This window comes from Musca autumnalis, unplaced genomic scaffold (assembly GCF_047663935.1).
Source record: "Musca autumnalis isolate F117 unplaced genomic scaffold, ASM4766393v1 scaffold_5, whole genome shotgun sequence".
Taxonomy (NCBI): Eukaryota; Metazoa; Arthropoda; class Insecta; order Diptera; family Muscidae; genus Musca; species Musca autumnalis.
The window spans coordinates 190,720,476-190,734,949 of NW_027412088.1; the positions used below are offsets into that span (position 1 = coordinate 190,720,476).

The window sequence follows — 14,474 nt, forward strand, 5'->3', positions numbered from 1 at the left end:
GATTTTTAGGGACATCTAGAGGCAAAAGACCTTTTAAGGTCTTTTAGGGGCAGAATACATGTCAGGGACTTGTAGTGGCAAACAACTTTTTAGGATATAGATGTAGAAGATCTTTAAGCTATTCTATAGGGTTCCTATAGGCAAGATACCTTGTTAATTTCTACTATAGGCAGAAACCATTTTGTATGGTATCATATATATCTTTAAAAGTATTCTGTCTATATAAAAATACCGTTTAAAAAATCTGCTATAGGCGGTCGTCTGCGACCATTATAATTATGGTCAAAATATGATACATACCTGTATGTATGTATACCTGATACATACCTGTATGTTATAATAATGAAAGGTCCTACAAAGACTTTCTATTTCTCAGACTTTTACCTAACGAGTGCATATTCACTTTCAAAGGATCTAAAATGTGCCCGCGGTTCCAGAAAAAATTGGTTTCAGAAAAATTTGGTGTCAATTTAACCCTTACCGTCTGTCTTACCCAGCCAGTGCGCAAACTTTGCACGGCGTAAAACTTCGTCCCAACATAGATAAAGTTCAAAAACGAATGGACCACCACACTTCGGGTAGACACATATAGTTTAAAATTTTGTTCACAAAACTGTAGTTAAAGTACATCCCTTGGAAGGTACTGACGGTACTTTTTGTGGTCCTGTTTACAACGATATAATGTTTATCATAAGGAAGTCCATGCTCCATGCTCCAAACATTTTGTCCGATATGAATCTTCTGGGAACTTCATGTGGATTTTGAATAAATTTTACGATGTCCAAAATTTCGACCAAATTGAGTATCCTGATTCGTAAATTATGGTGCTCATAAGCCATTTTAGTCGGTGCTGTCAGGGTTTGTATGAACTTTTGAGCTATTATCTCAGGAATTATTAACTTGCCGCCGAAGAAAATTGCTCCGTCTTAATGGCGGCAGCATGGACAATATATTTTGCGAAGGAGAAACATATAGTTTTTGAGATACGGGCCCCCAAAAATCCTAATATTGAGAGAAATTTCTTTATACACCTATCACGCTAAAGTTTCTTTGTGGTATAATTTTATTGCCCACACTTCTATCAATAATTGCCAAAACCTTACCCAATTGGTATGTTTTTTTCTGTGTATACTGAGTTAGTTGATTGTGCATGTAATTGTAACAATTAGCCCGCTATTTGTGGTACCTAACTCACAATCGCGTAAAACGTAAAATTTGTAATCTGTTCATCTATTATATATTTGAGTTTGGTGATACGTGCCTGAATGACTGGCTGACTGACTGACTGACTCATCATCAACGCCCAGCTAAAACGACTAAAGTTAGGAGCTTGAAATTTTACCAGTAGATCACTGTTGGTGCAAATGTGCGAGTTAAGGCCGGGTTTTGCAAAATTCGTCCTGGAACCACAAAAAATAACAATAACAAAAATCCTTATTATTTACTGTTATTACTTACTTATGTACTTAGTTGGCAACAAATTTGTCAAATTAAATGCTATAATTTCTTAATACCGTAAAATATCACAAACAATTTCTAATTTTGTAGTTTACTTCTAGGCGCATTTATTTTATCGTAAACCAATATATATTGGAAAGACAATGAAGGTTGTTATTTTCCATTGCAACAGATGTCGCTGTTGGTGATAATGATATAAACTTCAACTAAGCTATAAAATTTTGCTATAAGCTATATAATTTTGTTTTCACATAACAGGTGTCGCACAAATTTTTTTTTTTTCTTTAAAATCCAGTTAGACAAAAAATGATTACAAACGATGAATTTGTAAAAATTTTGATTTTCAAGTTTAAACTAAAACAAAAATTCTTTCAATAATGTTTGGTTTGTTGTACATATGAGTTGCTGTTGATGACAAAATAAGGGTATTAAATTCAGAAATCGGTCAGAAATAACAAAAATAAAAAAATAGTTTTAATGTGGAGATTTTCTTTATAATTGTGTCACTTTCGCTAACGAAGTAGCGGGCACATGCTGGTAATATATATAGTTCCACCACTCCTGTTTATTTATTTATTTCTTTATTATTATTTTTTTTGTACAAACATATGTGGAGTGTATTTAATTTATAACATATATTTTTTAATTTAATTAGTTATTATTTATTTTAATTTATCTCTAACTTTCTGCAACTGCAATTATTTGTGGTTTTTAAAGTATTTAATTCACCGCACTTAACTAATTTCCACATAATTAAGACAAAATTCAGTTGTTGAAAATATTAACGCCTAAAAGTATACCACAAACTAATATGGTCTGCGTTTATGATTCACAGACACCAAACTTTTATTTTTTTATGAATATTAGAATTTTTATAGCATATCTATGGGGCGCCATCATAAAATTTTGCGTCAACATAATTGAAACGAGGTCTCTGTGATTTTTTGTTTTTGTAGGTCATATGAGTTGAATTGAGTACGCCGCCGCCAATTGCTTTGCAATTTATTTCTATGTGTGCTGTTATGTGTACGAGTATGTCATAAACATGTATTGGAGTATTTTTATGTGACCAAAACGCTTTATGTTGGTTTCGTTACGAAATAATATTGTTTAGTGTTAAAGAATTGGCAAATACGTTTTGTCTGTGTGAGAGAAAAATCATTTCAACATTTTTCTTGACTGTATGATATTTATTGAAAGCCATGATTTCCCTTTCATATTGAAAGCCTTTAGAAATAAGTTGTAAATTTTCCAAGAATTTAGTGCAAAAAGTTTCAAGCTATTGTCTATTTTGCTTTATAGTCAAATATTGAAATATCCGCTTTCACGTTGATGCTTTTTCTTTTCATCAACGAAAATCTGAACAACTTATAAATTAATTTGCAACACTTGTTTTAATGTTATTTCATTTGACCAGCGCCTCAAACCTGTCTACAAAGTTAACTAAAGCCCCCTTTTTCAACATCCACTTGCCAACAAATATACAACAATGCTTTTAACAAAATTAAAGTTTGTGCTTCTCAAAATGTTTTAATTAGCTTAATTTATAAAAATTCTTTTCATTTTATCAGACCAAAGGCGTCGGGGTTACAATTTTTTATTTGGAGTCGATTTAGCCCTTTCCATGCGGTTCCTTTTACGAGGTACAATATTTTCCAGTTTGACTTCCTCCAGCCCCTAGAAAATACGAACTATTACGCCCATGTCTTGTTAGCCATTGTTTTTTGGTTTGAACAACTTTGCATTAATTAAATGCAAGATGTAGAAATTTAGGGCGAAATTGAAAGTTGTTATAATGCAAAATATCTAAAGCATACTTTATGACGTTATTCCTGTTCGTTTGCATTGCATACTTTTTGGCAGTTGAACAATATGAAACTTTGTTAAATATTTCTGATGTTCTGATAATTAAAATTGACTTAGATATTCTCAAGGTAAAGCAAAAGCAATGGAAACTACAGAAAATAAAAGGAAAATAAAAATGTATTTAAAAAGATTTTTCTTGATTTTTAATTACCTTCCAACAAATTATTAAAGCATGGACAAACATAAATATTTTGATATATTGACAAAATTCCTAAATAAAAATAATCTTTATTTAAAATCCATTCATTCACTTCAATAATTTCTGCTTCTTGAGTATTTTAATAAATATTTACCGAAACACACATTTCAATTTAACCCAAAAAGTATGCCACAAAAATATTTGCAATATAAATAACAAACGTTGCTGTGTTGTGCCCTTGCACATTGAATGAATATGTCGAAATAAATATTTACATATCTTCTCCGTTTCGGTAATTTCTTAATTACACATCCCAGACATTTCTATGCAAACATTCTTGGGATATTTTCGTATTACAAGAGATTAAATTAAGAAAATGAATCACAGCAATAGATAAACAATCTTATCTGAGTGAATAATTGAAATTGAAATTAATACTCTTAATGTAGTTAAAAGTTTATACAAAAGTATTTATTTAATCTAAATTTAAATACAATAACAAACATTATTAGAAACTAATGAGAAACAAATACTCAACAAATTTAATTATTAGAAGTGCTCTGATGCAATGTTGATTGCATACTTTTAGGCAAAATCACTCACATTATCGGATAAGTTAATTGCAGCTTGATTAAAGCAATGCCAGGTAATGGGGGTCCAATTTGTAATTGTGTGTGTAAAATTTGTTCACACACACAATTCAACTAATTGAAGAAAACATGACACTCACACAATGACGGCCCCTGAAGTATGCAATAGAAAAATATGATGTCTACCATTGGTTTAAAGCAGCGTCAGGCACCATACTTTTCTATTGCATACTTTACGGGGTGTCATTGTGTGAGTGCATGCTTTTTCAATGGGTTGAATTGTGTGTGTGGAGAGAGCAACGTTAAATGAGCGCACGTGGGCGCTCTCTCGCCTGACGCTGGTTTAAAGCAATGGTAGGCAAAGGGGCTCGCATTTGTAATTGTGTGTGTAAAAATTTCACACATAATTCAACTAATTGAAAAAACATAGCACTCATACAATTACACCCCCTAAAGTATGCAATAGAAAAATATGTAGCCTACCATTGGTTTAAAGTCATGTTGGGATAGAAAGAAAAAACAAAACGAAACGAAGTAAAAACAAATCAGTCGGCTCTGTCAAAAACAATAACAGGAATAGGCCTGAAGTCGAGTCGAGAGGTGTATGAAGAAGTGGCCATAAAAATTGTGACATTTTGGACTCATATTTCAGGAAATATTAACTTCCCTTATACAAAATATTTTAATGTTGAAATTATGATCAAAGCGACAACCTGCTATTTAAATTTCAACACGATCCTTGAAGTGGTCTTAAATTGGCTATAAGCGGTAAAAGTTAAGAACTTTTGCGGTGGACGTATCAGAAGAAATGGACGGACATAGTCCAATGTGGAATATGATCTATATTTGGGAGCCATTCCTTTCGATAGTTATCGTGTCACCAGTTATTTCATTTCGTCACCGTAGTATTTTTTAGAGCTTTTGGGTCAATATGACAGAAAGCATGATTCAAGTTTGAGAAAAATATGACGGTGCGCAAAGGTTCGGCCTTTGAATAGTTATCGTGGCCACCAACCATTTTTGTTGGTCACCAAAGGATTGTTTAAAGCTTTTGGACCATTACGTCAGGACACATGTAAACAGGACTACAGTGCTGTAATCAGGACTACAAGGAATAACTTCGGCAACAAATTTCAAAACGATTCTTTAACAACCAGGCGAAAAAATGAATTTTGTGAAGAAAATTTTGTCCGATATAGACCTTCTCGGAACTTCATGTAGGTTTTGAATAAATTTTATAATACCCAAAATTTCGGCCAAATTCCTAATTTTTGGGAGGGTTTTATGAACTTTTGAGTCGTTATCTCAGGAAGTAAGGACTTGCCCTTCAAGAAAATTGTTCCGTCTTAATAGGGACAATTAGCAGCAAGAAATTTCAAAGCGATCCGGAAGCTGGTCTTAAATGTTGATATTTTGTGTGGGAAATGTGAAAAAGATTGTGTCAGTAAAGACCATATTTGAACCTGATCTATGCCAAGGTCAAGAAGACTTTTAGTAAGACCCAAAGGTTCCTCCAAAAGAAGACAATAAAGAACCTATGGACAGTATGGTCCTATAGAATACCAATGACCCAAGGGTCCTCTTAACAACCAGGAGGCCTTATAGAAGCCTATAAGCGGACCCATCGGTCCTCAAAAAAAGGCCGTGGCGCTATAGAGGACTATGAAGTAATCTATGAGGAGCAATGGGTTATCCAAAAAACCTCGGAGTCCTATAGAAGACCATGAAGTCTTCTAAGTGAATCCGTGGGTCCTATTAATATAGAATACGAAATACTCAAGGCTCTTCTTAATAACCTCGAGGGCTTATAGAAGACCATGAGGACCTCTAAGATTGGTCCTCAAGAAAGCCACGTGGCGCTATATTAGACTATGAAGTACGGTAAGAGGAGCAATGACCCTTTGAAAACCTCGTGGCTCCATAGGAGACAATGAAGTTTTTATCAGAGAAACCTTGGTCATCTTATTAATTCCTTGACGCAGGAGAAGAAGGGGAGCTCTTCTAAGACGATCTTAATATAGGGCCTCTAGGTCCTACAGAAGACATTACAGTCACCTAAGAAGGCCCATTGGTCGTCTTCAAAAATTCGTAGCCCTATAGAAAACAAAGAAGTCTAAAGTCTAAAAGGACTCATGGATCCTCTCAATAACCCCGTGGTCATATAAGATCCCTAGGAGGACCCATTGGTCCTTAAAAAAGTCTCGTGACGCTATAGTAGACTATGAAGTACTGTAGGAGGAGCTATGATCTCGTGGCTCCATAGAAGGCAATGAAGTTTTCCAAGAGAACCGTTGGTAATCCTCATAACTTCTTGACGCTGTAGAAGAACGAGAACTCTTCTAAGACGATCAATCCCACGGCAGCGGGTTCTTACGTACCGGATTGACCCGAAACCAAAAGTGTTTCGGCCAGCGGCTGCCAATCCAGCATTATATGCTGCTACAACAACAAGACGATCTGTATATAGGGTCTCTAGGCCCTACATTACAGTCACCTAAGAGGGCCCATTGTTCGTCTTCAAAAACTCGTAGCCCCGTGGTCCTATGGAAGATCAAGAAGTCATCTATAACCGTCAATGTGTATTTTAATCAACCTCGTGGCCTTATAGAAGACCGTAAAGTCTTCTAAGAAGGTCCAGTTACAAACCTCGAGGCCTTGTAATATGGCACATTAGTCCTCTTAAAAGCCTCGTGGCCCTATAGAAGACCACGGCCCTATAGAAGACCATATTTGAACCTGATCTATGCCAAAGTCAATGAGACTTTTAGTAAGACCCAAGGGACCTCCAAAAGAAGATAATAAATTACCTCCTCTTAAAAACATTATAGGCCGATAGAAAAGCAATGACCCGAGGGTTCTGTTAATAATTTCGTGGCTCCGCAGAAGACCATGAGAACCTCTAAGAGGACCCATTGGACCTCTAAAAAGCCTCGGGGAGCTGTAGAAGAGCTGTAAGAGGGTCTATTACCCACTATGAAGTCTTCTAAGAGAAACCATGGTTCCTTTTAATAATTTTGTGACACCGTAGAAGAACAATAACTTTGGTAAGAAGATCTATAAGTCTTCGTAATAACCTCCAAGGCCTATAAAAGTCATTATAGTCTTCTAAGAGGACCCATTGGTCGTCCCGAAAACCTCTTGGCCCTATAGAAGACAGAGAAGTCATCTAAAAGGGCACATGGGTCAACTCAATAACCTTGTGATCTATAGAAGACCAAGAACTCAACTATAATCACCAATGGGTCCTTTTAAAAACCTCGTGGTCCCATACCTCTACTGACTTTGTTAAAGGACTACTCTATGACCTTGTTAAAGGACACATGGTTCACCTTATTACCTTCGTGGCCCTATAGGAGATCATAAGGTCATCAAAAAGGACCACTGGGTCCTCTTAAAAACCACGTTGCCCTATTGAAGACCAATAACTCGTCTATGAGCCTCTTAAAAACCTCATGTCTTATCTTAATAACAATGTGGCCCTAGAGAAGACTAAGAAGTCCACATTTGAACCTGATGTATGTCAAGACCAATGAGACTTTTAGTAAGACCCAGGTGTCCTCCAAGGAAAGACAATAAATGACCTATGGATCCTCTTAAAAACAGTATGGTCCTATAGAAAACCAATAACCCAAAGGTGCTGTTAATAAAATCGTGGCTCTATGGAAAACCTTGAAGACCTCTAAAAGGACCCTGTGGTCTTCTAAAAAGCCTGGTGGTGCTATAGAGGACCCATTGCACCTCTAAATAGTCTCGTGGTACTATAGAAGATCTGTAAGAGAACCCATTACCCACTATGAAGCCTTCTAAGAGAACCTTTTGTGACGCTGTAGAAGAACAATAACTCTTCTAAGAAGATATCTGAGTCTTCGTAATAGCCTTATAGCCATATAGAAGACATTATGTCTTTTATGAGGACCCATTGGTCGTTGGCCTCGTGGCACTATAGAAGACAAAAAACGGACTAAAAGGACCCGTAGATCCTCTCAAATATCTTTTAGTCTAACAGAAGACCACGAAGGTACCTTTAATCACCAATGGGTCCTTTAAAAAAACCCCGTAGTCCCATAGAAGACCATAAAGTCTTCTAAGAGAGTCCTGTTATAAACCTCGTGGCCTTGTAAAATGACACATCTGTCCTCTTAATAGCCTCGTGGTTCTATAGGAGATCATAACGTCATTCAAGACGACCACTGGGTCCTCCTAAAAACCTCGTGGCCCTATAGAAGATTAAAAAAAATAATAATTTGATAAAAAATTAAATTAAAAAAATAATCTTTTTATAAAAATTTAAAATATATTTATTTTTTAAATCCACGTTGAAAAAAAAAATAAATTGTTTGTTTTGTTTATTGTTGAAGATTCAATCTCATTTTCGATTGCTTGAGTGGAGTATTCTCCCATTGGCTCAACTTCATTTATTACCCTCTATTACAGAGAGTAATGTTTTTCAAAACGAACTGACAGTGTTGCAAAATTTTACTGATCGCTACCAATATCATGATTTCATCCCGGCGAAGGGAATTATCAATTGGCTTCTCAGTTTTTGAAATGATGCCTTTTTAGCGAAAAACCGAACTCTTTAAGTGTCTAGTATTCTCATATGAATGAGAATCACACTCACACTGTCAGTTCGTTTTGAAAAACATTACTCTCTGTAATAGAGGGTAATAAATGAAGTTGAGCCAATGGGGGAATACTCCACTCAAGCAATCGAAAAAAAAATAAATAAATTTTAAAAATCCACGTTGTGAAACAAATTAATTTTTAAAAATCCACGTTGTGAAACAAATTAATTTTTAAAAATCCACGTTGTGAAACAAATTAATTTTTAAAAATCCACGTTGAGATAAAAATTAATTTTTAGAAATTAAAAAATAATTATTTTTAAAAATCCACGTTGTGAAACAAATTAATTTTTAAAAATCCACGTTGTGACAAAAATTAATTTTTAGAAATTAAAAAATAATTATTTTTAAAAATCCACGTTGTGAAATACGTTGCGAAAAAACTTATTTTTAAAAATCCACGTTATGAAAAAACTTATTTTTATAAATCCACGTTATGAAAAAAATTATTTTTATAAATCCACGTTATGAAAAAACTTATTTTTAAAAATCCACGTTATGAAAAAACTTATTTTTAAAAATAATTTGTAAAAATCCACGTGTGAAATAATTTGTAAAAATCCACGTTGTGAAAAAATTTATTTTTAAAAATCCACGTTGTGAAAAAAAAAATTTAAAAGAAAAAATATTTTTAGTAATCCACGTTGTGAAAAAATTAAATTTTAAAAAAACACGTTGTGAAAAAAATTAATTTTTAAAAATCCACGTTGTGAAAAAAGAATTATTTTTAAAAATTCACTTTGTGAAAAAATTAATTTTAAAAATACACGTTGTGAAATAAATTGATTTTTAAAAATCCAAGTGTGAAAAAAATTAATTTCTAAAAATCCTCGTGTGAAATAATTTGTAAAAATCCACGTTGTGAAAAAAAAAATAATTTTTAAAAATTAAATATAATTATTTTCAAAAAACCACGCTGTGAAATACGTTGTGAAAAAAATAATTTTTAAAAATCCACGTTGTGAAAAAAAATTAATTTTTAAAAATTAAAAAAAAATAATTTTTAAAAATCCACGTTGTGAAAAAAATGTAATTTTTAAAAATTAAAAAATAATAATTTTTAAAAATCCACGTTATGAAAAAACTTATTTTTAAAAATCCACGTTATGAAAAAAACTTATTTTTAAAAATCCACGTTATGAAAAAACTTATTTTTAAAAATCCACGTTATGAAAAAACTTATTTTTATAAATCCACGTTATGAAAAAACTTATTTTTAAAAATCCACGTTATGAAAAAAACTTATTTTTAAAAATCCACGTTATGAAAAAACTTATTTTTAAAAATAATTTGTAAAAATCCACGTGTGAAAAAATTTATATTTAAAAATCCACGTTGTGAAAAAAAAAAATTTAAAGAAAAAATATTTTTAGTAATCCACGTTGTGAAAAAAAAATTTAAAAGAAAAAATATTTTTAGTAATCCACGTTGTGAAAAAAAATAAATTTTTAAAAATTAAAAAAAATTATTTTCAAAAATCCACGTTGTGAAAAAAAAAATAATTTTTAAAAATTAAAAAATAATTATTTTTAAAAATCCACGTTGTGAGAAAAATAATTTATAAAAAATGTAAAATAATTATTTTAAAAATTCCACGCTGTGAAAAAATTTATTTTTAAAAATCCAAGTTGTGAAAAAAAATAATTTTTAATAATTAAAAAAAAAAAAAAAAATTTTAAAAGTCCACGTTGTGAAAAAAAATTAATGTTTAAAAATTAAAAAAATTAATTTTTAAAAATTAAAAAAAAATAATTTTTAAAATACCCCCGTTGTGGAAAAAATTAATTTTAAAAATTAAAAAAAAAATTTTAAAAACCCACGTTGTGAAAAAAATTAATTTTTAAAAATTAAAAAAAATAATTATTTTTTAAAACCCACGTTGTGAAAAAAAATTAATTTGTAAGATTTAAAAAATAATTATTTTTAAAAATCCACGCTGTGAAATACGTTGCGAAAAAAAACTTATTTTTAAAAATCCACGCTGTGAAATACGTTGCGAAAAAAAACATATTTTTAAAAATCCACGCTGTGAAATACGTTGCGAAAAAACTTATTTTTAAAAATCCACGCTGTGAAATACTTTGCGAAAAAAAACTTATTTTTAAAAATCCACGTTATGAAAAAGCTTATTCTTAAAAATCCACGTTATGAAAAAAATTATTTTTAAAAATCTACGTTATGAAAAAATTTATTTTTAAAAATCCATCTTGTGAAAAAATATAATTGTTGAAACTCCATCTTGTGAAAAAATTAATTTTTAAAAATCAACGTCGTGAAAAAAATTTAAAAAATAACGTTGTGAAAAATATAATTATTTTGATAAAAACCTCGTTGTTAAAAAAATATTTTTAAAAAATCAGCCTTGTGAAAAATAATTATTTTAAAAACTTCACGTTGTAAAAATGACTATTTTCAATGTAAATTGTTATCCACGTTATGTAAATTATTATCCACGTAGTGAAAAAAATTAATTTTTAAAAATTAAAAATATTTATTTTTAAAAATCCACTTTGTGAAAAAAAATAATTTTTAAAAATTAAAAAATAATTATTTGAAAATTTTGCGTTTTTTTTAGGCGAAGATCATTTTTAGTATTAATTTTTTAATTAATTTCTCGTTGGAATCGAGCTTGATGATCAAAAATGCAAGTGAAACAGGAAAGCCGACAATTCGAACCCGCACGCCCACCACTATGTGACATGATATGTTTCGCCGCCTTTGGTAGAGGCTCCTCAGACATATCGAATGTGGGACGGCTTCGCTATCATCTAACTTTTTCCTCTTTCAAATGCAATTTGTTTTTTTATAACGCTGAATAATTGTTCAATAACTTCGTGCCCTGTATAAGATAATGAAGTTGTCTAAGTGGACCCATATAGAAAACGAAGGTAATATTTTAAAATGACTCTGGGGTCAAGGGCATGTGCTCTTATAGAAGATCAAGTCGTCTTTAAGTACTACATAATCATATAGAAGGAGAAGTAGTCTCATAAGAAAACCCATGGGTCCTCTAAAAAACCACGTGTAAGTATCCTAAGAAAACACATGGACCACAACTGGGTTTATAGAAGTCTTTAAAATATATCAAGCTTTTGTGGAAGGCCAGATAGCCCTCATAAAGATGAACCTGCAAAGTAGTATTTTCATTCTTATAAACTACCAATAAATATTTTAAAAGAACCCATTGGCTCTCTTAAGAACCTTGTAGACTTATTGAAGACCGAGTAACCTTCGTCGAGACCTCTAAATTCTATAGAAAACCGAAGAGTCTTCTTAAAGGCCACCTAATGCCTTTGCAGAAACCTCTAATTTGTCTTACAAAAGACCAAATGACTTTCTACTTCTTCAATACTTTTTGGCTGAAAATGATCAATAAATTACAGCATAATTTAAGGCGATTTCTTTAAAACAGTCATTTAATGTTGCCTTTATTTTAATTATTCTTTCCATACAAAACTGCGGAGCCGACTTTTAACCCAAAAACAAATCATTAATGGCTTTTCATTTTGTAGACTTTTGATGAGATAATGGTGATGGAATGGTGATGAAATTTAAATGGTCTCCCTTTTTAATGGTAATTGCATACTTAAGGGGGCATTGAGTTTACATTGAAATTTGTTTTCATAATAAAGAGGTTACAAAGAACAAAATAGATGTAAAAAGGAAAGTTCCTTTTCTGGCTATAAAAACTCTATTTTTATGGCAATAAGAAATGTTAAATTTTCTGCCTTTTATTTTTCCCCTCAGCCTAAGGATATGCCCCATATTTGCTAGGAAACATATTTTATTGCCTAGAAATTCAGGGTCACGTCATTTAGTTATTAATTTTATGTTAATGCCACTTTTTTATGTCATGTGTCAACATAAAATTACATCAGAATTTTTATGAAAAACATAAAATTTTGCGGCAGTATATAAAAAAAGGAAAATTTTTGAGGTTATGTAGTTCTGGATTTTATTGACATCATGCCCATAAAAATAGAAAATTTATTGTGTGTGTGTGTTTTTATATATTTTCTATTTCATTTTTTCAGTTATAAAACGACGACGAGAGACTCAGATTTAGATGATAAACCTCTGTAGATCTTATTATTGAATATAATCCTCTATTACAACATAAGAGAACTTTAAAATCTCATAAGCTTTTGAATATTTTCTCATAAGCATTTATTTTACAAGAAACATGTACGTATATATTTATTTTCCGAATTTTTTTCTATTTTATTTCAATACAAAAATCAATGTGATTCTGAAATGTTTCTTTTACCAACCTTATCACAGACATTGGCAAGACAATATTCGACAGTATCAATGATCCATAAATGACAGCCAGTGTTGTGGTGCCCAATGCCTTATCGGAATTTACGGAGCTTTGGAGATTTGAGGTACCATGAAATGCTGTGAAATGTATCATAAATGCCAGACCAATAACGATAACATTTTTGGTAATGACAACTCGTTCACGTTTCTCATATTGACGATGATATGTCCCGGCATCGGTACGTGCTGCGGTGTCATTTGTGGCCGCCAGGCTATTGGTAAAAACTGTGTCATCTTTTTCTGTTGTTGACAATGGTCTTTGTGGATGTTGTTGATTTTTATTAGTTGCGATTCGGGACGTCAGTTCACGACCCACTAGATCGTCGTCCATTGAAGGAGGTGTTGCCATGTGTGTGTGCAATGTATGAGCTTTCGATGATAAGTTGATGATGGTGGTAAGTCTGATAAGTTGTTAGTTGGTTAAAACTGAAAAGACAAAACAGAATTCAATTTCTTAACATATATAATAAAATAATTAGGAAATTTCAATGTTTGAGTATTTTACGTAAGACCAAAGATCTTTATATGATACCAAGGGTACAAAGTGCAGCCGAGCAACGTTATAATATACCAACTTCCTTCATATGAAATCAAAGCTTATTATATAAGGTCCTAGAGGTCTTATTTAAAACCCAAGGCCCTTAATTGAGATAAACTGTCCTATGTGAGGCTCAATTGGTATTTTGTCTTAAACAAGCAACCAAAATAATATAATAACCTATAATATTGTCAACAATGTAGCAAATGTTTCCCTTTTCTTTGAATTGGCGTCAAACTGATAGCAGTTGTTGCTTTTTAAAACAGCAGGTCATATATCAGGTAACATTAAGGTAATTTTTGTGTCACAAAAACATAGCAAAAGCCATAAACTCTGTTGCAAAACTTTTCAAAGGATAAACATAGTTTGTTATTTCTGCACAGTGGGATTGATTGATAAAAATTATTTTTCAGCTACAAACGTTAAAGCTGTTTTTGCGAAATTGGAACAAGTAGTGTAAATACCGAATTATGTGGAAACGTGACGTTAATTTGCCAAGGTCTAGGGACTTATCATTGTCGCTCTCCTTTCAAAAAGTACACTGATCTGTTGTGATGCCACTCAGAATTTTTGATAGACAATGAAAGAAATAATTTGACAAAAATTTAAAATTTATTTAATGAAAAATTAAAAAAATAATTGTATAAAAATTTAAAAATAATAATTTCAGAAAAAATTAAAAAAATAATTTTATAAAATAATTCAAAATAATAATTAAAAAAAATTAATAAAAATAATATTTTTATGAAGAATTTTATAGAAAAAAACTGGAAATTGTTTTATAAAAAATTAAGAAACTAAAAAAAGTTAAAAACAAAAAAATAAAAAAGTCATTTTATAAAAAAGTTTAAAATAATCATTTATAAAAAATTAAAAAATAATTATTTGATTAAAAATTAAATAAAATAAAAATAATCATTTTATAAAAAATTAAAAAA

General features: G+C 31.3%; 1 protein-coding gene across 9 annotated transcripts in view; it reads right to left on the minus strand.

Moving 5' to 3' along the window:
- The window catches only part of LOC141404978 (UNC93-like protein), a 193,050-nt gene that overhangs the window by 15,909 nt on the left and 162,667 nt on the right, over window positions 1–14,474 (minus strand). For all 9 annotated transcript variants that reach the window (XM_073988856.1, XM_073988865.1, XM_073988864.1 and 6 more), the window contains one exon: window positions 12,950–13,424. In XM_073988856.1, the coding sequence (XP_073844957.1) occupies window positions 12,950–13,347 (398 nt within the window). In that variant the 5' untranslated portion in view covers window positions 13,348–13,424. The remainder of the gene's footprint in view (window positions 1–12,949; window positions 13,425–14,474) is intronic.